This window comes from Natator depressus, chromosome 6 (assembly GCF_965152275.1).
Source record: "Natator depressus isolate rNatDep1 chromosome 6, rNatDep2.hap1, whole genome shotgun sequence".
NCBI lineage: Eukaryota > Metazoa > Chordata > Testudines > Cheloniidae > Natator > Natator depressus.
In genome coordinates, this window is record NC_134239.1 from 50,677,555 (window position 1) to 50,702,916 (window position 25,362).

Genomic DNA, 25,362 nt, shown 5'->3' on the forward strand with positions numbered 1-25,362 from the left:
AAATCAAAGCCAGTCACTTAGAGTAAGTTTTGTCTGACAGCAAGTGTTAAGTTTCCTACGTCATTGCGCCATCTTGCATTTGTTTTTCTGACTCTTGAGTGGTAGCTGAGATTTTTGGCTCACTAAGTAATAGCCAAAAAAAAAGGCCCTTCTCTGAAATTTATCAAATCCCCAAGGCTGGCGGGATATAAATTCAATAATGATGGTCAGTGACTTTTAATACAACTCGTGTCCATGCAAGAAATTGGGTAAGAGGGACTCCAGTGTTTTTAATTATATTACAACACCTGTCTTTACTTTTGTCACTTCAGTACATAATGCAAACAGTAAGTACCAGGGATCATGGGAATCTGTCTTCCTTCCTAGAATGACCTGACTGGTGAGCACTCCTGTATCATGCTGAAGATGCTGAATGAAGAAGAGAGTGAACAGGAGCACTGGCTCGCTGCCTTCTGGAAAGGTAACAGCTGGTTGTCTGTCCTAGCGTGAGAGGAAGCCTCCGTGTATCCTTTGCACAACCTGGCGGGTAACCCATTGTCTTTTCTTCTTGTCCTGAAGATTTCAGGAGGCGGTTCCTGTCTCTGCTGTCGTATCAGTTCAGCGCTTTCCCCCCTTCATTAGCATTGAACATTCTACAGAACAAGAATATCAAGCAGGAGTTGCAACCCCGTGAGTTTCTAGGCTTCTAAAATCCTTTCAGTGGCTTAAGATCTTAATGTGGTTTATCAAAAAGGTTATTAAATGAAACCTGTGAATGGTCTACAGCCTTTAGTAGAATGCTACAACTCCCTGTTGGTCAGTTCTGTTTGCTCCCTTCATCTTAAAAATATGCTTATTGCTGAGTGAAAGCTTCCAGTACTGTCTGCCTGATAGCTGAGATCAGAGAGCTCTACTTGATCAAAGTTTTGCAAATGCTCTGAAACTAGAGGGCTCTTTCATTTAGCAGACAAATGCATAGCAAGATCCAATGACTGGAAGTTGAAACTGGGCAAAGACAAACTGTGGACTTAAGGCACCCACTTTTCACAGTGAGGGCAACTAACTGCTGGAACAGTTTAACTTTGGGCTGTGGTGGAGATCTCTTCACTTTGTCTTTAAACCTGAATTGGATGTCTTTCTAAGAGAGACATTCTAATTCAACCACAAGTTATTGATGCAGGAATTGTGACCTGTGGAATATGGGAGGTCAGACTAGATGATCACAATGGTCCCTTCTGGCTCAAAAATCTATGAAAGCAAACTGTGGTTTCTTGAACATAACAAGCTCGAGATCTCTCAAGGGAGCACAGGAATTAGTCTGGTTCGGTGTTTTGTTTTTGTTTAATATTTTGTTCCTGGTGAAAGCTGCCAACCCCCTCTGTCAGAGGACAGCGACAGTGTGGACAGAGGAGGTGCAAGCTTCCCTACCTATGTGCCTCAGCCCTTGTAGTGTAAGAGGAGGAGCCCAGTCTCCACGGCCCACTGTTTGCCTAGGAGTGGGAATCATGAAGGTAGTTGTGAGGAGTCTGTCCTCTACACAGGCTTTTATTTAATATTAAAATTCATTCAGAGAGTTTGCATGACTAGTCCAGTTGAGGATTCAGTTAGATCCACTATTGTTTAGTTCATGTATACATTTCAAAGCAAATATGTTAGCACACAGGCAATTGATATGAAAAGTGAGCTTGATTATCCAGATCCTGAAGAAACATGGAGTGCAATTCTAATACTGCTATTTTTGATTTGCTCAGCAATCAGCCGTCCTGAGTTGGAAGCTGTGTTCATCCCCTATGACCTGAAGCGGTTAGAGATGTACTCTCGAAACATGGTGGACTATCACCTGATCATGGACACAATTCCTGCTGTCTCCAGGATGTACTTTCTCAGCCAGCTAGGAGACACATCCCTCTCTGCCGCGCAGTCTGTATGTACCATTTGCATTCATTACCACCTCCTTCCTTCCCTGTTGAGACCATGTCGCGTCAATATTTCTGGAGCGAGTAACTCGCTCCTATGTAATTCTGTCCCTGCCTACATCTTGGCTCTTATTTCATGCTGTTGTTTAGTCTAACTTCTTCTTTTGGGAGTAAGAGAGTCTTGCCTTCTGTCTGCTTTTGTACCACCTCCTGTACTCGGAACACACTCCCGCTTCACATGCCACATTCCTGTTCCTCACCTCTTTCATATCTCCAAAACTTCAGCTGACTGCCTCTTCTGCATTCCTCGCTGTGCTGTCTCCTGCCTGTACTGGTCTCCCATGTTTTGTATTTGCTTTGAATCTGATTGTAGGACCCTGTTCTCTTATACATGCTGCAAAGCACTAGGTACGCTTAAAGTGCTGTGTAAATACTAGCTAAAAGCCCCAAGTCAGAGCAGGAGGCGCCGCTGGACTAAACATGTAGTGATGCCCATCAAGAATGGAGCAATTTGGGGGAGTTCCAATACATCATACAAAACTCTGAACCCCTTCACCTGTTGTGCTTTGTATTATTTTGCTGGACCAATAACTTTGATGGTAACATCCAGGGAGGTGGGGGAGAACCTAATTTTTGTGGGTTTAAAAAAGAAATAAAAATCTTATCCTCCAGGCCCTTCTTCTGGGGATTGGTCTGCAACACAAATCCATGGATGTGCTGGAAAAAGAGATAGAACTGCCCAGCAGTCAGCTGATGGGCCTCTTCAATAGGATCATCCGCAAGTTCGTTCAGGTAATTGCATCATGGTCAAGCTTTGCTCTCTCAAGTTGGGCCCAACGCCGTCCCAGGCCTGAGCCTTGTAGTGTGAGAAATCTGGATCAGAATCCTGTATCCTCAGCCTGTCTCTAAGAAATCATTAGAGGCTCATTGTAAAGAAATGTCTTGTACTTGGTGGCAAACGGTGGTGGTGGTGATTTCTGTTGTACGCTCCCCCATGCAATATGTATATTTGTGTTTAATTTCAAATGGTGAAAGGTGCTGAAGGCAGGAGGCTTCGGGCTCTAATGTCCACTAAGCAAGGTGGTGAGGAAGGTGATACAACAGTCCAGGCTCAATGTCTCAATCTGCCTTAGAATGGTCATCTCTAGGGTCACTGTAGGACAGAGCTGAAGCCTGTAGATATCCAGGAAAGGCTCTAGGTCAGGCCTCCAGTCTCCTCGATCTCCCTGATGAGGCTGACAGCAAGGGTGTCCGCTGTGGTGGTGGATGGCTGTCCGTGAGGAATTTGACTTGGGCCACCAACTCCTTTCACTTAGATCATTATCAAATGGGTAATACTTTCATCCAGTAATAACATGGGCTAGATTCAAACTGGTGCCATAGGAATAAAAGGCTCCTATCCATTTTCCAGTCCCCTGAGCAAGTTAATGGAACGATTGAATAGGCAGAGCTTCTGCATCCTAAAATGCAAGTCTGTCGCTTTACAGATGGCTTGCTCAGCATAGAATTCTTTTAGTTGATGAGAAGGAATGACTATAAAAAAGTAAATCTGTAGTGCTTTCCTCCACAGATTAATGGTTTAGTTGGGATTGCCTAAGTGAGGGGTGGTTTTAAATCACCAGCTCTCACGTTCATGCAAGTGACATTGGATGACTGATTTATTTTCCTATTAAGCTGTCTTTGCTTCTGCTTTCAAGAAGTGGCCGTTGAGTTTCACTTTTTCACACAAAGTGACCACTTAAACAGCCCTCCTCCCCACTCCACCCCCCCCCCCCAAAAAAAACCCCAAACAAACAAAAAACCTAATTCCTTGTTCATATTTCAAAGACTACAGAAGTTCCATAGTGGGCAGCCAGACTAGTCTCAATTCATTTTTAAAACACCTCTGTGTGAAAACACCAGTAGCACCATCACATATTAATTTATTCCCTCCTCAGTTGTTCAGCAGGATCCAGGAGAAGGCTGTGGAGGCGCAGATGGCAGTAACAAAGGAAGTTGTAATGGAGCCAACCCTGAAATCTTTAAATGAGGACTTGGTAATAATAATCTTGCTACTAAAACTTCCAATATGCACGTCAGATCTCTTTGAGGGTTTTCTCTAACTTAGGAGTCTCGTAAGCTGGATTTCTTCCAGTATAGGGAGTGCGTGACATACGTGTCCTGTTATGGTAGTTATGGAACTTTGCAAGCTTTAACTGTGCCTTTTAATGCTTCATTATTTTTGTGCTTATGTTTCTCCTTATACTGTGGTGCTCCAATCCTTCTAGCCTCACCTTTGCATTTTATGTTACAATGCAGCTACAAAAAACAATTAAAACGGGAAGAGTTGTTGGGAAACATCCAATTCAGAGCTTGCAGGGTTTTTTTTGTTGGGCGTACTGCCTTTTGGAAGGGAGGAGAGTTGTAAGTTGTAATTGTAAGTTGTAATTTCTGACCTAGGAGACTACCTTGTAATACATGGGTTACTGCTGTACATAAAACTTAGTGTGTCTCTGGGATGTTTCAATGCAGGAAGAAGCAGCAAAGGAATTCCAGGAAAAACACCAGCAAGAAATGGGGAAGCTGAAAGACATGGACTTTTCACAGTAAGAATTTATCCACATAAGTCTCGCCACAAATATTCCTAGGCATCTAGTTTGAATACCCAGGCTCCAGGAAAGGTACACCTTCGCATGTGGGGGATAGGGCAGGAATACTCAAAGACCTTGTACTTACTTTCAAAGCAGACATCTGTGTCGTATTGTCAGCCAGTAACTTGAGCTTTTTGTTAGATCAGAAATTTGAAGTCAATGGTGTTTGTCAAGACACACAGGCTGAACTTCTTATTCTGCAATATCTAATCAATGCTGTTTTGTCATGTTTTTGGCACCTGGTGATTACAGTTTCCTGACACTTTCTGTTAATCACAGGTAATCAATGATGGTCTCTGCTGATAAACACCTCTTGCTCTCAAGCTATTTTTCATTTTTTAAAATGAGTTTTGGTAATAGAAATCAGTTCTCATTGGCATTGGCCGTCCAGCTGCACTCAGGTCAACACATGAGCTAAGATTTGTGCCTGAGCAGCACAGTGTGGACAGGAACTTTCTGGTTCCTATCCTCAGCCTTGTTGCTGAGTTCTCTAATTTAGTTACCTGTGACTTTTCCGACAAGCATTTTTGAGCCACGTGCCCAGGGGGCCAGGGTTGATCGACCACGTGATGTGTGACTGTGGGCAAGCGATTTTGGCTTCGGTTATGTCTGCCTACCCACCTGTGCAACTGAATGGCCACTAGAGCAGCAGTTCTCAATCGGGGGTCCGTGAGCCCTTTCAGGGGCAGCCATAGGCCCTGCGGCTGAAGCCCTGAGCCCTGGTGCCCCCTGTGGGGCTGAAGTGGGGTGTGGCACAGGGCTGAAGCTGGGAGCCTTGGCGAACCCCCCTGATCTGAAGCTAGGAGTAGTGCGGGGCTGAAGCTGGGAGCCCCAGCACTTCCCGTGGGCAGAAGCCCGTGGGTTGGGTGGCCACAAGGGTTTTGCCCCCTCAAACTGCAGTGTCTTATCCAGAGTTGGGGCAGTCCTGGGGGCAGCTCCCCCCCACCACCTCCTCTCTGCCAAGCCCTGCCCTCTGGCCAGGTCATAGGTCAGAAGCCAGAGTCAGGCAGTGCGGGATAGCTGCTCCCCTGACTGGTGTGCCATGGAGCAAGCAACCATGGCATACCCCTGTCTGCTGCTGGTGCCCGGGGTTGCAGCTGCTCCTCAGCTCCCAGCCCCCTTTGACTGCTCGGGCAGCTGGTAAGAGCTGCCCAGGCAAGGTGTCCTGACTCTAGGGCCAACAGCGCCCTTAGGGAGCAACTCTGTAGGGGGAGCCCTCCTGGCACACAGCCCCTAGCTATCCCCTCCCTGCACCCTGAGCTATCTCCTGCCTGCACACAGACCCTAGCTACTCCTTCCCTGCACCCTGAGCAGTTTTCAGACTTCTGAGTTGTATTTTTTGGTTGTGTTCCCCCACCATCCAGCCTGTCTAGAAGTTAACTAGAAGTCAGACTATGCCTATTCATAGGGTCGTGTCGCATGTCCGTCCCCCTGGCCCAGCCCAGAGCCTTGAGTCCCCCTTCCACTCCTGCTGGGTCCTGGAGTTTTTATAGCATGTTGAGGGGGGCCTCAGAATGAAAAAGTTGATAACCCCTGCACTAGAGAACAGGCTAGTCTTGGGCAGAGACTTGGGAGATCTGGGCTCAGCCTCAACTCTGCCAAACTTCCTGTGTGAGCTTGGGCAGTCCCTAGTTCGCTCTCTGGCTTAGTTTCTTTTCTTTTCTGTTTAGCTGATAAACTCTTCAGGGCAGAGACTCTCTTGCTCTGTTTGTATGGTGCCTGGCACAATGAGGCCCTGATCTTAGTTGGGCCTCCACATGATACTGCAATAGAGATAATAAATTGAGCTGTCTAATCATGGGCTGTTTTAAGCTGATGGCTTCTGATGCTCCTAGGAATCATCCTTAGTAAGGCTACATTTTAGTCAAGGGTATTTTTAGTAAAAGTCATGGACAGGTCACGGGCAATAAACAAAAATTCATGGCCCCTGACCTGACTTGACTTTTTCTATATATCCCTGACTAAAATTTGGCGGGGGCTGGAGGAGGGCGACCCAGGACCCTTGCTGGTGTTGGGGGGATTTGGCGGGGCTGGCAGGCTCCCTACCTGGCTCTGCACCTCCCCCCCAGCAGCAGCAGCAGAGTTTGAGTGTGGGAGGGGGTTGGGGCACAGGACGGGGTGAGGTGGGCTCTGGGCGGTGGTTACCGGGGGGGCTCCCTGGAAGTGGTGACATCCCCCTTGCTCAGCTGCTAGGCAGAGGCGTGGCCAGGCAGCTCTGTGATGTGTGCTACCTCTGCCTGCAGGCACCGCCCCCGCAGCTCCCATTGGCCGCAGTTCCTGGCCATTGGGAGCTGAGAAGCCAGGCTCTGGGCAGAGGTAGCACGCAGAGCTGCCTGGCCATGCCTCTGCCTAGCAGCTGAGTGAGGGGGATGTTGCCACTTTCCCAGGGAGCCCCCCCCCCCAGGTAAGCACTGCCCAGAGCCCACCTCACCCCATCCTGTGCCCCAACCCCCGCCCATACCCAAACTCTGCTGCTGGGGGGGAGAGAGGGGGTGCCATGGCCCGAGACTGCCCCAGCAGCAGCTGCCCCAGGCACACTGACCGCTGTAGAAGTCATGGAGGTCACGGAAAGTCATGGAATCCATGACAAACTCGCAGTCTTAGTCATTAGCTTCCCCCAAATCATGGAGATGGTCCCACTGTCTCTTACACCAGTTTAGGACTCCTGACTTATCGTGTCCTTCTCAGCTATTCTTGGCTTCAGTGAAAGCACTGGTAGAGAAGTATCCTTGTCAGTGCTGACTTAATCATTCCGTTTTTATTTTTTTTCATTTATTAACTGGCAGATTAAACCTAATGTTGCCTGAAATGTCTTGTAGTAGGTCTCCCTTTGCACAGCTGCTTATTAATTATTGTGGAGCTAGTCAGCTTGAAGGCTACTGAGCTGCTGAAGCTGTGAGTCGCGCAAAACTCCAGAAAATGTTTCTTCCTTCTGAGCTAACAAGAACCAGTCTTTTCCCATATCCTGCAAAAAACTGTTTATTTGTTCAAAGAAGATTGTTTAGCAATGTCTTCTATTGTTGCCCTAAATCAACAAAGCAAACACTAACAAAGCTGAGAAGAGGAATAAAAGCTTCTTCATCTCTGGTTATGTTGTCTGCCTGATGTGACAGATGTGGATATGCGTGATTATTTCAAACTACTTTCATTTCTCCTCTTAGCCCAGTGTGATTTGCTGCTTTTCCTTTAGTTTATTTCCCCCAGACTTCACCCTGGAAAAATCACCCTTATTCGATTTTTTTTGTTTTGAAGACCGATTACAGAGAGGTACAGTAGTACAGCTGAGACAGCTGTAAAGGCTTTATCCAGCATTAACATGAGGTTGAACAGAGGCTAACTTCTGTATTGAGACCCCAGAGGCTTGGGGTAGGAGGGAATGAGCACTCCAGTTCTCTTGTGTGGTCCCTTAGTTAAAGCTGCATGCTGTGTCTCAAACACTTGGATACCATGGGGAGGGGCACAGGACAAGAGCCTGAACTGACCAGAATTTGTCTTTCTGGCCTTCCTGCTCAAAGGAAACGTTCAAGTTATAACATCCAGGGCCCCTTTCTTTTCGGTTTCCCTATGCTAGTCCTCGGACTTGTGCCTAGTCATTAGCAGCGGAATGGCTACGATACCCCAGACCATCTCTAGGACGGAACCTCTCCTGTGTGTGCCATTGGTCCAGGGGTTCTCTTAGTTAACTAACTTCCCCTGGTGAATACTTGCTGTATGCATCCTTGGTCTTCATCTTTCGTGCAGCACTAGCTTCTGCCTCTTTACTTTAAAATCAAAACCCCACAATCCTGTAAATGGAAACTATAGATTGGATGGATGTCTTCAATAGTGTATGTAGGTCTGGGGATGGATTAATAAAAGCCATGGAGACTGGCTCTCTCCTTGGAAGGACTCTCTCCTTGGAAGAGTTTGCTACTTGGGCAGGTGCATTGCATGTCTCCTATATGCAAAGGAAAACCACTGTGGCCTTGGCCCTCCGTCAGAAGGCAGGGTGTGAGCATGTGTGTCTGATGCCATTCAGTTCTCTGCCTGTGTGATGGGGCTGCCATAAAAGAGCAATGTGGTAACATTCATAATATGGGCAGCTGAAGGAAACCACTTGCTTCACATCTGTTACTGAACAGCTTTTGGATGATAAGTTCTTGGTCAGCACTGACCTAGTTTGGATTCAGACCAGTGATGTAGTCATGAATTGCTGCATACTGCATTACAGATCCCCCTGAGCCATCTGGTTCTGCTTTGAACCAGCTCTTTATTTCTGAAAGTTTCTCTTTTGTTTGGATGCTGACACAAGCACTGGCTGGGTAGCAGTTTGTGGACAGAAGCATAATTAACCTTAATTGTTCTCCTTTAAACAGACTTGGTTTTGTTTTGTTTTCTCCACCTCTCACTTAGATATATAATCCGGGGCGATGATGAAGAATGGAACGAAGTGCTGACCAAAGCAGGACAGAATGCTTCGATTGTCAGCCTGAAAAGGTTGGGAAAGTGTTTATAACAAACAAAAAAAAATCCATGCACCTCTCTTCAATGGATCTGTCCTTCCCAGTTTGCTTTATTGTAATGCTTAAACATAGAGTGAAGATGAGGAGTTAAAGGCGCAGGAATTGTATACCTTGCTGCTCTACGTATACTCCTAACGGGGATCCGGAGAGGGTAAATAGCAAGCAGGCTGGGTTTTCCCTTGAGTAGAGAAGATAAGACGGTAGTGTGGCTCTGAAAAAGTCCTCCCTTTTTATAACTTGATCCCATCTTGGCTTTTATTATCCAGTATGGTACTTTTCTCAATCCTAATTAACCCCGCTTTTTCACCCTGGCCATGCACCTAATTTGTCCTGATTCTCCTTTGGTGGGGGTAATTCTTTTAAGAACTACTCCTGTTCCATTTGATTTTCTTCTGCACTGACACCAGTGGAAGCTTGTAGAAATTCATCCTCTTAATTTAGGGCCTAATCCTCTGAGATGCTGAGTGCCCTCATCTTCCTGTGACTTCCTCAGGAGCAGATGGTTCAGCAGCTCATAGGGTCAGGTTCTTAGTTGAAAATGTTAGACTCCCTAACGTGGTTTTCATCCATCTTCCTTCATTCAGCTCTCACACAGGTCAGCATTGAATCTTTACTGATCTGTGCACCTGGGGATTTATGGGGTGGCCCTTTCATACACGTTGTTTTTCTTGAGGCCTAAGGACAGGAGTAATTGTCTTGCCCATCTTGCATCTTTATTCTGCTTTGTATGCATGTGCATTGCTTTTGTGAATGCTGGAAGCAGCAAATGAGCCCTAAGACATCTTAAAAAAACATACAAGGAATTTTAAAATGTCATTGAAATTGGAGATTCCACAGATTTGTTACATTTGATCCATCCACCCCTAGCCTAAGCCCAGTGCAGGACTGTTTATTTGTATGCCTGTGTGTTCAAGTATCTAATGATTTTAGGGTGCCCCAATTTCTGTGCCTAACTTGAGATGCCTTCAGGGGGCTTGACTTTAAGACAGTTCTGAGCACCAGCCCTCTGAAAATCAGGCTACTTTAAGGGGGTTCAAGTTGGGCACCCAAAAAACAAGACACCAGAACATCTAGGCCATATTCCTTAGTGCTTTCGCTTAGTGCTTTAAATGAGCCAAGGAATGGGATCATTTCTTTTCCCCCATACCCTCTCCTTTGGAGGCCTGGCAGCTAAGGTTTCTGTGGAGGCCTCTCCCCCATGTAGCAGATGTTCCCCTGTTGAATTGAAATTCTCTTTAACAAATGTTTTGTTCCTGTTTCTCAGTGAAAAGAAGAGAAAACTAGACATGGAAAAAGGACCAAAACAACAAAAGAAATTTAAGAAGAACAAAGATCCAAAGCAAAAGCAGAAGTGGAAGAAATGACTTTAAAAATGATAATGGACTCGAATAACCAGGAGCAAACTCCTGTCTAAGGAGCCCCATCCCCTTTTTAAAGCAAGGACTTCTCTTGAAGAAGCAGTGTCTGGAGGGGAAAGGCTTAGAGGCCCTTTTAAAGAATATATATTAAGGAAAATGTAGTGACCTCGCCAAGAGACGCTGCCCATGGGGATTTTTATACTGTGTGCCTGGAGAGCCTGATTTGATGAGAGGCACTACACAACAAACTAGACTATTACAAGGGTGCCTAAATGGCTAGGAAATGTCAATTCCCAGGGCTAATCAATCCATAAACAGCTTTCCCCCATCTTAGTGGTTGGTAGTTAATTTTTTATTTTATTTTGGGAGGCCTATTGGAGCACTTGCTTTTATTGTGCCTTACTATGTGGTGTGGCGTGCTAGCATTTTAATACACCTTAGTATGTTTAATTACCGGCCCTTCTCTGCATCAGCTTTCCATTAGGAATAACATCAGGTTCAAGCAGCATAAAAATGTCTGCTTTCAAATTGCGCCATGAGCTCCATTCTCCATATGGGGCCTTGCTATTCACTGAGCACCAGCGGGGCATGCTCAGTGCCATGTAAAAGTGGCCACGGTCCCTGTGCTAAGGAGCTTGCGGTGTACATTGATATATATTTCTGTTTGGAAAACAAAGCCTACAGCTCCTGCTTCTCGTTCCCCAGAGGGAGACCCTAATCAAGGATGCCTCTGTTTCATTCTTAGTGGCTTATAGGCCCCTTATCTCTCAGGTGGCTAAGGGGTTTGCCCTGTGATAGGCCTGGTAGCCGGTCCTAATATTTCCTTACTTCCTAAGCTTGCTGTGACAAATAGAGAAGGCCCTGCTGGCTCCATGTCGCCTGGTGTGTCTGCTTGGCTGTTTGTAGTTTGGAAATTGTGCAGAGGTTGCCATAAAATCAACATTGACTCCAGTGCCAGGAAACCAGCCTCCTCGCCTACACTGGCTCCTCCTCAAGTGGCACGGGCTGGCCAAGCAACTCAACAGTCCGCTTATGAGGCAGTAGGTCTCCGCTTACCTGTGGTTCCTTTTTGCGTTTGGGAACCAGGTCTGTATTGCCCAGGCTCATGTCCTCTTCTGCTGTGGGAGGGGAGGGGGTTCTGTGGTGGAGCTGCTCTCTTCTGTGTCTGTGCCTATCGCAGACTCCAGTGAATGGGGCAGATCTTAGCTGTTGGGGAACTGCAGACAAATATAGCAGCTGAAGTTCCACTTTTCCTCTTCCTCCTCCCTTCCTTCCACAGAATAAGGGTTCCTATTTCACTGACCCCCGTCCCACAGCCTGCTCCCCACTTTGCATCTCATGCTCATTCCCTCCCCTGCATGTATTTTTCTGTCACCCATCTTCCTTACTCCTGCTCCCCAGCCTAAGGGACTGGGAGCGGCTAATGGTAGGCTGTATTGAGAGCACTATGCTACAGAAGGGTCAGAGTTATGAAAGGCTGTCGATCCTGACCTGCCCCTCCCCCTGCTGCTGGAAAACCTCACTGACCCTCAAGTTCCTCCTCCTGCCCGCTGAAACTCTTAAAAACCCATTTTCTCCAGCTATGTCCACCTGGGCATGCTCCAGTTTCCTCCCCAATAAGCTCTTTGGATTTGTGAGGCCCGTTAACCAGAAGGAAGGGCTACTACACGAGTGCTTGTGCCTCCCTTTCATTAACAAATCAATTAGAAAGACTGCTCTGCTGCTCTACCTTTCCTTTCCAATATATCAGGGAGATGGGTGCCCTGAAAATTTCATTTATACCCCCACCCCAAATACATAGAAACCTTGTTCCATCAACTGGCAGAACAAGGTGCTACCGTCCAGGAGGCAGGTGTTGGATGCTGGGCCTTGGTTATCTGCTTCTGGGCAGCAGGGGCTGGAGCGTGCTGTGTTGTGTTCCAGGGTTCCCCTGTGGCTGACTCAGGATTGTTGACTCCAGAGGGTGCTGGATCTCGTTGGTCTGAGGGATGGGTACTGCAATGCAAGACTTTGCAAGATGTGTCATGGGTAAATTACATCCTTTAGGCTTTGAGTGGGGCCAGAAGGAGTGGGAAAGGAATTGACCTGTGTACCTAGAGTTAGTGTTAAATGATTGGTGTGGAATTGAGAATGATTTCATTGGTGCCTCTGCTTGTTTTGCTTACTTCTCCAGAAGTTACAGATGTATGATCTGATTGGCCACAAATGACAGCAAAAGGTGCTTGAGGTACCTGTGTGGTCCTTGCAGGAGACTTAAGCAACAGTTTTAAATTGTTTCAAGCTGAGCCCTTTGACCTGTGTGCAGATTATTAGGACTCACTCACACAGAAGTTGGTGTTTACCCTGTTGTGGGGTGTTCACCTCATACAAAGCAGAGCAGGTGACATTAGATTAACCTGAAAGGTTGCACCTGAGGGAGAGCCAGGGCTTGAGAGGCTGATTGATGATGGAGCCCAGCTGAGAAGGAATGGGTGGGGCTGGTAGAAAACTGGGAAGCAGGCTGCAGTCACACCCTGCGAGAAGGGAGATGTGTTTGGGGCTGCAGTGTTAAGTAAGGTTACAATGACTCCCTGGGAAGAGGGAGTTTGGACTGGTAAAGCTGGGAGCCAGAAGATGTAGGAAGTAGTCCAGAGAAAGAGCAACAGGATCAGGGAGAAAGCAGGTCACAGTGCTAGATATAGGGTCCCCGGACTGGAACCCAGAGTAGAGGGCAGGTCTGGGTTTCCTTACCAGCCCCTGGGAAAGTGGCACAGACCGAGCATTGGAGCTGAAGACTGCCTGGGACAGTTGTTCAATGGGACTTTGCTAACTCCGGAAGGGGACTACAGTGATCTGGCTAGAAGGCCAAGACAGGAAGAGAGAACACCCTTAGTCATTCAGAGAGTGACAGAAGCATAGCAGGGTCTGCAAATGAGCAGCGGAAGGGGGCATTGGACTGGAAGTAGCTAATCCCCAGAGCAGCCAGGAGGAGATGCCTTTGTGGTGAGTGGACCCCGTGATATACTCATTGAATATGTTGCTGGCCATTATACCAGAGTAGTGGGAGGCTTTTCCTATTGCACATCACTGCTCAAGGCCAGAAAACTGTAATTGAAATTCCTCCTCTTAAAATGTGGAACTGGTGAAAACCACTGAGCCTGTTGTAGGAATCCTTAAACTACGGTCCTCCTAACAGGGTTCAGAGCTGTGCAGTTTAAGATGAAATCTTTTATAGGGCCCATTTGGCTGCAATGTCTACCAGAAGCCAGTTTGTGTTAAAGGCGAGGCTAATGGGCAGAGGGTTCTGGGGTAACTGAGGAAGTTGATATTTATTTCCAAGACTACAAATGCCTCAGATGTGTATTATAAACTATATCTTTGTCCCTGTCTCTCCCAGCTATTTGTTGTTGCTTGTCTTAGATTGTGAGCTCAGGGACATGGTCTACCTGGGTTTGTAAAGAACTTCCTACAGCTAAGCCTTGAGCCTGCTTGGGGCCTCTGGCTGCACCCCTATTGTAAATGTTACAGGTAGCATCATGGTCTCATACACAGTGCATCAGACTGGGAGTCAGGAATACTGGGTTTTATCACTCCTACCTACCCATGACTTCCTTTGTCTTTGGGCAAGTCACAAAAATTCTCTGCTCCTCTGTCTGTTCAGGTGGGGATAATACATAGCCTGAACACATTTATGGGCTTCATTGATGTTTGTAAAGTGCTTTGTGATCCTCTGGTGAAAGGTGTAATATATTATTCAGTGGAAATTAAATGATGTAGCTTGCTAAATCATATGGTCTTGTTTTTTCAAACAAATGGCTTCATTTTGCTTTTACAGCTATGCTTTGCAGGAGTAATGTATTACATTGGCAGGTTCCCTCACCTCGTTTGCAAATTCTTGAATTCAGGCTACATAGTCACAATATATGAAAATATCATTGGTCAGGTGACGCTTTTTGCATATGAGTGACCTACTCTTACTGTAACATCTGTTTCTGCCTGTGCTGTTCAGGACATAGGTGTGGAAATGCCGATTTCTGGGGAGACCCTAAAGTGGGTTTTAAACCTGTTGTGTCCTGAGTGGGTAAGATTAAACTAGGTTCTTTAAGCAGCCTAGCAAAATGTAAGAGAGTGGAGCTGTTAACTGCTCTTCATCTGACTTCTTTCTTAAGCTCTCTCTAGTCTTCTCTTGTTATAGATTCCTGCTCTATTGAATGTGTATCAGATACAACCTAATTCCTCTGAAATTGGTAAGAGGCTCACACTTCTGTTAATGAGTAACTGCTCTAATCAGCTCATGGGATAGATACTATTTTATCTCGGCAGAATATTGACTGTTTTGCAGGGGAGTGTATCCACAGCTGAGCTGTGTTCCAGTACTTTGGAGTATGTAAACTTTGTGATCACTAACTTCCTTTGGATCCCTCCTTCTGTTCATCAGTCATTTGTGGAAAACAAAAACCTCAAGTGCTACAATAAGTGGCACCAGATTTTTACAAGCTTAACTGAACCACATTTTCCCTGTTTGTGCTTTAGATCAGTCAAGTAGATTAAATTGCAGCTTAGAATAAGGCTTGTTGAAATGCCTCCGTTTAGCTTCATGAGAAGGTAAAATAAGGGAAGATACTCCTTTGCAGAGTTAGTCTAGTGTTCTCCTTCTCGGACATTTCCCCCGATTAAAAGACTGAGGCAATTTTCTTGGCTACTGAGGCTACGATAGCACCTTTGTGAGGGTTTCCTTGCTGCCATGTTTGTATCTCCCAGGCACAGCCAAGGTTTCACTGTACTCCTAGCCGCTGTGTGCCAAATGTTCTCCTTTTCCATAAGAATCAATCTTAAGCACTTCCATTTTTGTACTCTCACTAGTGCAGCTCTCCTGTTAGCTGCTCTCCTTGCCAGTGGTTTAAATGTCCATGGCTGGTTTGTGCTAGTTGTAGCAGTCCCCCCAGGACAGCACTGTGCTGGCCTGGGCGAACTTGCATTTTGGTGTGTGTGGTCGCAAAAAGAACAGGAGGACTTGTGGCACCTTAGAGACTAACCAGTTTATTTGAGCATAAGCTTTCGTGAGCCACAGCTCACTTCGTCGGATGCACGAAAGCTTATGTTCAAATAAATTGGTTAGTCTCTAAGGTGCCACAAGTCCTCCTGTTCTTTTTGCGAATACAGACTAACACGGCTGTGACTCTGAAACCTGTCACTTGTGTGTGGTGTCTCCCCTCCCCTCCCCTGCACCTGACCCCTATGGGCTTGGCAGACTTCCCAACCCCTGCACTCTGCCCCCTTTGCCCCTAATCCTGGGCTCCCTCTTGCACCCTAACCCCTGCACTGGGCCCCCTTTGCCCCTAACCTCTGCACCCCTGTCCTGCTCCCCTAACCCCTGCGCTCTGCTGCCTCTGCCCATGTGGGGAAACTGACCTGAATGCATGGAGTAGCAGGCATTGTTGCTCCCTCGCTGCCCCTCCCCACCCTCCCACCACCCCCTGCTCCACCACACACCCCTAGGAAGCAGAGAAGGGAGGATGGAGGAGCCATGTCAGGGCTCCCTGGATCACTTTCACCACCTGGACTGCATAAGGGGAAGGCAGCAGAGCGGCAGCTCCTGATGTTCGCCTCACAGCACAGCCCAGGTGGGGAAAGTGACCTGGATGCACGGAGCGGTTGGTGTTGCTCCTGTGAGTCACTGCTTCCCCACCACCACCAGTGTTCCTCCACTGGGAGGGAGAAATCTGGGTGCCCCCAACCTGGCACCCCCTGCTAGCCGGGAGCAGGGTCTGACTCCACACAGACAGTGTGCACCTCTGTGATGCTGCGCAGCTCCCTCTTGGCCATGGTGCCCTGGACGGTCACCTGGGTGGCCCACTCTAAGGCCGGCCCTGCTACAGTGTCTCCACCAAAATTAGAGCCCACAGCCTCTTTGGTCAGAAATCTGTTGCTTCACCACTATCTCTGCGCGTCTCAATAGCCTCCCATTACAGTCTCTCTAGGCCCTAGCTCACACTCTTGGTGTGACATTTATAAAGGGACTTGTCCATTTATCTGGTGGCTTCAGAAACTCAATTCCTCTCTTTGGCTTATGCGTTGCCCTTTAAACTCTGACTTTAATGCTCCCTCTTCCTTGCCAGCACCTGGTCGATGTACCCTGGCCTACTCTCTGGCCCTTCACCCATCTCCCCAGCTCATCTCTGAGCACACATCTGAGGATAGAATGGGATCTGTTTTTCTTACTGACAAAAGTGAAGGTCTTCCCCTTGCGCCCCCCCGCCGCGAAGCCCTTAACATTCCTGTCCAGGAGCACAGTGCTTTCCCATTACTCTTTCTGTGCATGTGTTCACCAGTGGAGGGCATTATAGACACCCAGAAGAATCAGGCATCCAATCCCTTTGCTGTTTGTGCTTTATAGCAGAGGGCCATGCCAGCTGAACTGCATGCGCTTCTCCAGTAGCCCCCGCTCCCCTTCAGTCCTGACAGTTCCTGTAATGGTGTGAGGGCTGTCAGACCATGTCTCTATAACACAGTTAAAGCCTCAAGGCCAGTCCTCCTATGGTTCAAAACCATCTCCTGGTGCCTTGGCCTAGCATGTCGAGGTAGGAGCTGAGCTGTTGCTGTAGATTTCTCACCCCTCCCTCCCTGGTGTGCAGCAGTGACCCTGTCAGCCTGTGATGAGCAAGTGCTCTGGCTAATTGGAAGGAAATGGCAAAGCCATGTATGAGCTGAGCAGCTCTCTCAGCAGGAGGTGGATAGGCATGACCTAGTTGTCAGTGGAATCAGCCTGCCGCCTTGGAGACCTGTGAGCTATTTTGACAGCCGGAGTGACCTACCTGATCTCTAGGAGACGTAGCTTGGGCGGAGAGGAAGAAACAGAACTGGTGCTGCTATTGTGTGTGGGGGCAGGGGCGGGCAGGCGGAGTTGACTCTGCTGGGGTGGGGTGCTCCTTTGGCCTGTTCTCCAGCTACAGGAGGTGAGTCCCCATGGCCCTGAGGCTTGACTGTGAGCAAGGTGGTAGAGTAGGGAGCCCCTCTGGCTCTAATAACACTGCATACAGTAAGGGGTGGGAAGGAGGGGAAAGCATCTTTATTCTTGTCTGTAGCTGTTTTTATACCACACTCATCCCTGTAGTATCTGAGTGCTTTCCAGTAGGGCATTAAGCTGCATGGCTGCAGATCTGTCACATGTCGCTCGGTCTCCCATCCTAGGGTTGGGCATTTGACTGGACCAAAATAATTGATCGAGTGACTGGTTAAATATTTAGAGCACTAACTTGTTAGAACAGTAACAAAAAGAACAATACTTTATGGTCTCCAATAGGCTTAGCCTTCGATACACACTTGTGCCTAATTGCCAAAAACAAGTTACTTAACTAAAATGCAAAACAATGAAACAGAAGTTCTAAAAAATGAGAACTGCACCATGCTACAATCGAATGTTGGGCTGTTGCCTACACCATTGTGTTCTTGCTGGAATAGTTGATGATGATAAAATTTGACTCTGGTCAAATAGGCAGTCAGCTGACCAGTCAATGACAGCTTGCAGGCCTATCTTCTCTCCCCAGAGGGAGAAGAGTGTCCACTGGAGTGCATTGATTGGGTAGTTATGGGGGGGGTTAATGTAAATATACCTGTTGCCGTGTGTTGGTATTGGAGAAGGCAAGGTAAAAGAATTGAAGTGGTGAGATTTGTTGGTCCTTAATCCTGTCCTCCATCTAGGTTTTGTGATAGTGTATCCCTAGGTTCCCTGAACATCTAGACCCCCCCATGATCATTGGGCTGTCTCTGTGTGGAAAATGAGTCTAGATGCATCACCAATAAAGAAACGTTATGGTGCGGTGCGCACAGAGTTGTGGAAGCAGGGGCCAGAGGCTGGCAATCAACACAAAAGGGCCTCCCCTGGCTCAGAGCAAAGCTGAGCTGAAAGTGAGGTGACAGTTGAGAGATGTAAAATCCTTCCCCGCTGTGGGAGCCCCTGGGAGACTGAGCAAAGCGAGGTGAGAATTTCACTCAGTCTAATAACCTGCCACTAATAATAACCTGCTGAGTGCAGATGTGGGGCAATAGTTGTGACTGCTCTGTAAACCAGGCCAGCAATCTAGCTGAGGGGCTCAATAGTTATATGTGATCAATACCAGCCCAGAGGTGGCCTGAATGACTGACTACAGTGGGGGGTGGTTTTGTTCTGAAATCTGCATTTGCAGTCCAGTTTTGGAAACAGTCTGTGTCTCTGAAAAGCTGCATGAAATCCCTGCAATCTGCTTTTGCAGCATGAGCCTGGGTTCAGCTAAGAGCCCCATCTGTGAAATGTCAGACCAGGCACTATGGACTGGTCCTGTCTCCAAACATTTTGCCTTTCTTCAATGCTCATCTCCTACCCTAGAGCAGTCATGGGAGTATTTGAGAGCCAACAGAGTCCCAGAGGATCATGTGAACTTTGGCCCTGTAATACATCATTAGCCAGTCTTGTGCCAAGGGGTTTATATTGTTATGACCAAATTGAGCACGGATGAACCCCCAACATAAGGCAGCTAATCCCTTTGCCCAATCAGACACTCATCTAGCTGGGTCTTCACCGCACAGGCCCCCTCACAATACTGCAGTGCATGTGTCAGGAATTCTGCCTCAAGTCACCATGTCTAAATATGGAATCTACCTTATTACAAACAAAGCCTCCAACCCCCTGGGGCAAATCACCTTGTTTTCCTTGATTCTATTGCATAACAGGAGCTGTCCAGCTGTTCCACATGTGCACGAGGAACCTGATCTAGGCATATTCCATTTTGTTAGCACTAGGGTGCCATGGGGTGTTTCTTCTTTGCTCTGAAAAGGTTTACTCTGAAGTTTAGCACAGTCTTTACTGTAGCCTGGAGAAAGCAGCCCTTGAGTGACTCCAAGCCCCTGAAACTCAACAAAGGACACCCTAGTGAGATGATGTGTATTTCCTTTGAAGTTTTGTGCTTCTCCAGAGGTTCCCAAAAGCCCATGGGCAGCCCTTGATTTGCATAGAATGGAACAGGTAGCCAGGCAACCTCCTGAAGGAAATACTTGAATGTATTTATTCCATTTCCTTGAGTAAAAAGGGGCCCCCAGGAAAATCTGTCCATCTTCAGCTGAGACTTCTGTTTGTCCCATGATTCCTGAGCGTAGGCCTGTTTTTTACTGGTAAATTTCTAGGTGTCTCACTGGCATAGTGCACAAGAGAGCACATGCTGGTATGTATTTGTCCCAAGGGAGCACTGTTGTTCATGTAAATCAAATGCTAGGAACTGCTCTGAGACACAGATTGTTACAGAACCTGGCTCCAGAGCTAACTGCACAGCCCATGGGGAAGAAGAGCTGTGATTGCTAAGGAATAGACATCCAGCAGCCAAACAGACCCTCCTGCTCTATAGAAATTGTTCTCCTCTAAAACAGGGTTGGTAGGATGAAGAGAATTGTAATGTACTAAGCAGCCTGAGAACTTGGGCCCAAATCCTCCAAGATATTGGGAACTAGGCACCTAACTACCTCTGAAGCTCTGGGCCTTGTCCCTGAGAGGAGACATGCTGCACACTCAAAAGGTGCAGAAGCCTCTCTCAAGCCCTAAATCATTAGGGCAGCTGAATCAGTGGAAGTAGGGTATGCTATTAGGGGGCAGCTGTACCCATTTTAGCTTTTCCGTTGTTTGAAATGTTATGAGAGGGTGTCCTAAGTGCCTGTCCCTCAGCAGTTGGGAGGGAGCTAGACAGAAACTTGTGGTCTAAGAGTTGATTAAAATAGTTGCATAGGTTAATCCTCAAATGCTGTGCATGCTGGCTTGCCCATGATCTCCTCTGCTGAGTTACTACGGTAATTACATACATTTGGGCTTCTCAGCCAAGCTGGCTATGTCAAACCATTTTCCCTACAGCCGGACTTCTGCTGAGGATTTCAACAACATTGCTCCCTCCCTGGAGACACTTAATAGGGCTCTAAAGAGCTGAAAGGGGAGAGAAGTAGCTACGATGAAAGAAGGCCCTAGCTCAGTCTCTTACTGAAGAATGTTTTTATTTGGATTTTTTTTTTTTTTTACTTTCTAATTCTCTCCCCCTTCTCCCTAGTCCCTATTTGACAATAATTAAAAAGTAAGTGATTCTCAGGCAGGAAAGACACATCCCCTCATGTTTGCTCCCCTTGTACCATGGCATGACAAACATGCTTCCTACCCCCCATGGGCATTTTCAGAACTATTCCAGTCTCTGAAAGGTAAATGGCACACCTGTCCCTACACATACAATATACAGGCTAAAGTACAGAACAGCCTTGTCTTCATTAGTGGAAAAATGTTACCATGTGGTAAATGCTTCCTCCCCCCCCATTAAAATAACTGAGTCAAAACACAAAGCATAAATGTTACATTGTTAGCAAAATCCTGGTACATTTACATAAATGACACCATGAATGTACAGTTAACAGACAATATACAGCAATAAAACTGGACCTATGCTTTTGTACAGCTAACTGGAGCAGCTCTTTGAAATATTTTCCAGGATATGGCCTTTTTGGGGTTTCTTCCAGTGAGAAAGCTGAAACAGCCTCTGGCTTTCTAAGAATAAATAGGGTTAATGAAGCTGGTGCTCTTCAAAACTGTGTATTTATAACACAAGTCAGACCAACTGGTGCTGTCAGCCAATTTCCAACTGATCATCCATAGGCTTATATGTCCCTGGCTAGCCAAGCACACTCGGGTCATGCACTCTGCAATCCTGTTTTGACCAGTTAGCTGAAGATGTTGCACTCTGCCCTTCCTTTCCCCTCCTCCACCAAACCTTGACTGTTCTTTTCAGCTGAGCCTGAGCCTTCTCCCCTCAGCCTGTTTAGCATTTCATAGTTCAGATTTCCAAGAAATCCCAACTCTACATTGAAAGCTTTCTTCCCCTCCTCCCCCCGCCCCCCCAGCCTAACATGAAGCATTTTAGCTAACACTTTCAGTATGTGCCAACACAGACCAGCAGGGAATGGTTGCAGGGGGCAGGTTTTAGCTAATGGTGACAGCAGGATGAATGGACATCAGTCACCTTACATCTTTGTTTCTAAGGTCTGTGCTTGTATTTTTTTTAAAAAAGTTTGATAGTTTCTGCCCTTTTGTAAGCTAAGAAAACACGGTGAATCTCAAAACTAGATACTTCAACCCTAAGTACTGCAACCTAAACGTTTCCTAGACATAGAGGGCAACGGTGAGCTAATGCATGCAAGCATTCTGCAGTATACCCTTCCCCCCACCTCCAGGGAAGTAGTGTATTTGAGGAGGTATCCCCATTACTTCCATCTCCACAGTTGTAGAGAGAACTGACTTGCCCATGGCCACAAGTTTGTGTCAGGCTTTCCTCTCATGCATGTTTCTCTACACCACACCACCTCCAGCAAGAGAGCACAGCATCAGAGGAGACTGAGCTGTACATTCCTGCTTGGCTTTAAGGGAGTCTAGGTGGTACACACAGTACTAGGACCTAGGCCCCTCAACACAGCAATAGGTTCTGCTGCAGCATTTTTGAAAACCACCTCCTCTTATTGCATCAGTCACTAATCACGCAGGAGTGCTCCATGTGCCATTCCCACACTGTTAAAGATGGGATGACTTGGACACTACAAGACACTTGATCAAACCTTTACAGTGTAAATAGGATAGGCTATTTTCTTTCCCATTGGCCACCACTGAACACAGACAAGTAGATCAAAACTTGGCTACATTCTCCAAAGTAGGTGCTACTGAAAAAAGATAATTGTAGAGGCCTATTTTACTGTCTCACCTTCTCTCAGCCTTGTGGGGTGCAAAGAATTTATGGGCAACAAGGCTAGAGTCTTTTGCCATGCGTAAAGCTCGTGTTTATAGCTACAGTGGTAGTCTGAGCATGCTAACTACTATACGCATGTGGTCAGGTGACTGAATGCTCAGAGGTTCATGGGATTAGAGGACTATCAACACACCCTTTTAAAAGCACCACTGGTGTATACACATCAACCTGACGGGGGTTGTAGCTAGATGGTTTAGATTAGCATGTTCGAAACACCCCCAATGTTAGGCCTCACTCCGCTGCATCTGCGCGCGTTGTTTCCCTAGCAGCTTTCACCTTGTGCTCATGAAAACGGAAACACAGATCTTCTCTTCGGGCCAGGTTCTTCAGTTGCTGCCTCCATTTTTCCTGTTGGTGCTGCACTGGTGTCGCTCTGATGCCGTACAGCACAGAAGAAAAAAGCCACCTCCCCTCCTTTGTCGTTAGAATAGTTGCAGCACTCTAACACGCTCCCCAGAGAAATCACTGCCCTAAGGGCGTCAGCTTAGGTGGGGACTTTCAGCATGAGCTGGTGGTTCCATAAGACAGACCTGGAAGCCCCAGCTGGATAAGGTCCTGTGCTAGTGTGATGCCCTAGCGTTCCTGCTGCTGCTTGGCCCCTGCCTCACACTCTTGAGGTGATGTAAATAGAATGCAGTCGACTGGCCAGTGTTGTCTGCAGGTCCCGCAGAGGGTCCAGACCCTGCACCTTGCTGTTCCTGCCATAGATGAGCTGTCGGAACGAGTCCTGTTCCAGCAGAGAGTTCATGTGTTTGAGGAAGAAGCCCTCGCAGAATGAGGCCAGTTCAGGTGCACTGTGGATCTGTAAAACAGAACAGGAGCCAGTGACCTTCTCTGTGAGCCCTGCAAGTTAAAGGACATTTCCACAGCTGCCACTGCTAAGCCCTTTCCCTCTGACAGCTTCATTGGGCAGGATGCCTGCAAAACAAAGGACGGTTAGGGGAAGGGGTACGTACGTAATGGTGTAGTTGGTAAATGCTAATGGAAAGGACACCCATGCTACGAAGGACTCTCTTTCCTCTCCCTGTGTGCGTGCATGCAGCTGGAGAGGTTCATCCCACTGGGATATTTTCCAGGGGATAAAGTAAATTTTTTATTTCTAATCCTCTGATCTCCTTCTGTTAGCTGAGCCACAGTCCAGTGGCCCTTAAAGGAAAAGAGCAGCTGGCTGATGAAATGGCCAAGATACCTGTTTTGTGTGAGCCTCGAGTCCATGTGTTGCATCATCACACAACAAAGGAATCTTGCCAGCTGGTATGTAATATGAGTGGCCATGGAAATAAGGTGTATATGATAGAATGCTCACTCCTAGACCAAGGCGCAGAATGAGATGGGGAAGAGCCACTCTAATAGCATGCCTGTGAGTGCCTCAGATTGTCCCATGGGCTCTATAGCTCCCAAATAGTCTCCTTTGGTTCTCCCAGTAATTATTTACCTAGTTACATCCACTTCAGCATCATCAGATAAGACACCACGACACTGGGGGAAAAGCAATGTATTTTATGCTCAACATTTAGAAGCTCCCAAAGGTTTGGGGATTCTTAACAGGAATAGAATTTTTTATAAAAGTTACATAAGGAACTCAATTTACATTAGAAAACCAATTCTTCTTCTCTTCCCCCCCCCCCCCCCCAAAAAAAAAATGGAATAGTTTCCCCTTGGCTGTTGGGAACCCAAACACAGCAGCCTTGGGCAAGTGCATGAGATTCCCACATTGAAACTGTCAGTCTCGTGTCACTGCACATAATGCAAAAAAGTAAACAAATATTAATAGAAATATAATAAATATTTAATGTTTATTTTACTTCCTAAATATTTTCTGATGTAATCTTTAGCAGCCTGCTTCTGCCTCTCTACGACATCCCAGACTCCTGCTGATTTCCAGGAATGCTGAACTGCTCTATGTTCCTAATGGTAACACACGTTGGGTCATTTATATTAAATTACAGATTGGATACAAACTCTCATTTTGCAAGCAAATTTAGTGCAGAATTGGCCCAGCGAGTGCATGCCTGCATCATCTTGCATCATGACTCTTGTCCAAAATACCACACAGCAGCAAGCATGTGAAGTGCCTGTGTTCCTAGGCATTTGTGGGGTCTAAACAAGACAGCTCAGCCTTTACCTTTGCATATTTATAGATGTTAACAGAGCTCTCCATGCTGATGGTCTGGGCACATAAGATTTCACAGTGTCTTTGGAGGCCATCCAGTTGAAACAGGCTGGCGGCTGACAGCAGCTATTGGGACAAGAGAGACATTTTTCAAAATCAAAGTGTGGCTGACTCCTGACTTATGGAAGGCAAATAAAAACATACATTCCTTTCTCAAAGGATCTTCTAACTCCTTCTCTTGAGGGCTAGCCCTCCTGTGAGAGCAGAAGGCCAATAAAGAAGAATATACATAGCATTTTCATTATTCTGAGTATAGCACTGAATGAAGGTGGCAAGCGCCTTCCTGCATTCTTAAATTTGTGCACCTCCTAGGAAAGTCAGAAGAGGGACACTTACTACATCCACTGGCAGCTGAATTCATCTTCCTTTTTGTTTAGGTGACTAGGGAACTGGAGACAGTCTATGACAGGGGTGGCCAAAGTTACTGACCTGCCGGGCCTCATATGACCATCTTCAGAAGTTCGAGAGCCAGGGTGCACCTACCAGGGCTTGGGGCTTCAGCAGGAGTGGGGCTGAAGTCCCAAGACGCCCCTCCCCACTGCAAGGTAGAGGTCCTGAGCTCCTTTCTCTCCCCCCCCCCACCCCCCCCCCATTCTGGTAAGTAGAGAATGGGGGAAGATGTGATGAGACGCTGGAATATGAGTCAACAGTGGGCCCTTGTTGCCAAGAAGGCTAACAGCATTTTGAGCTGTATAAGTAGGAGCATTGCCAGCAGATTGAGGGACATGATCATTCCCCTCTATTCGGCATTGGTGAGGCCTCATCTGGAGTACTATGTCCAGTTTTGGGCCCCACTCTACAAGAAGGATGTGGAAAAATTGGAAAGAGTCCAGCGGAGGGCAACAAAAATTATTAGAGGTCTGAAACACATGACTTACTTATGAGAAGAGGCTGAGGGAACTGGGATTATTTAGTCTGCAGAAGAGAAGAATGAGGGGGGATTTGATAGCAGCCGTCAACTACCTGAAAGGAGGTTCCAAAGAGGATGGATCTAGACTGTGGTAGCAGATGAGAGAATAAGGAGTAA

General features: G+C 46.9%; 2 protein-coding genes across 2 annotated transcripts in view; one reads left to right on the forward strand and one right to left on the reverse strand.

The window, feature by feature from the left end:
• The window catches only part of NAT10 (N-acetyltransferase 10), a 44,692-nt gene extending 30,542 nt beyond the window's left edge, over nucleotides 1-14,150 (forward strand). Inside the window, exons 22-29 of the mRNA XM_074955258.1 lie at nucleotides 367-460; nucleotides 559-669; nucleotides 1,731-1,903; nucleotides 2,568-2,687; nucleotides 3,833-3,931; nucleotides 4,407-4,480; nucleotides 8,918-9,001; nucleotides 10,292-14,150. Of these exons, the coding sequence (XP_074811359.1) occupies nucleotides 367-460; nucleotides 559-669; nucleotides 1,731-1,903; nucleotides 2,568-2,687; nucleotides 3,833-3,931; nucleotides 4,407-4,480; nucleotides 8,918-9,001; nucleotides 10,292-10,391 (855 nt within the window). The 3' untranslated portion in view covers nucleotides 10,392-14,150. The remainder of the gene's footprint in view (nucleotides 1-366; nucleotides 461-558; nucleotides 670-1,730; nucleotides 1,904-2,567; nucleotides 2,688-3,832; nucleotides 3,932-4,406; nucleotides 4,481-8,917; nucleotides 9,002-10,291) is intronic.
• A 6,108-nt stretch (nucleotides 14,151-20,258) lies between these two features.
• Nucleotides 20,259-25,362, reverse strand: part of ABTB2 (ankyrin repeat and BTB domain containing 2) — a 193,122-nt gene continuing 188,018 nt past the window's right edge. Inside the window, exons 16-17 of the mRNA XM_074955260.1 lie at nucleotides 24,288-24,401; nucleotides 20,259-22,964 (exon numbers count right to left, since the gene is read on the reverse strand). Of these exons, the coding sequence (XP_074811361.1) occupies nucleotides 22,767-22,964; nucleotides 24,288-24,401 (312 nt within the window). The 3' untranslated portion in view covers nucleotides 20,259-22,766. The remainder of the gene's footprint in view (nucleotides 22,965-24,287; nucleotides 24,402-25,362) is intronic.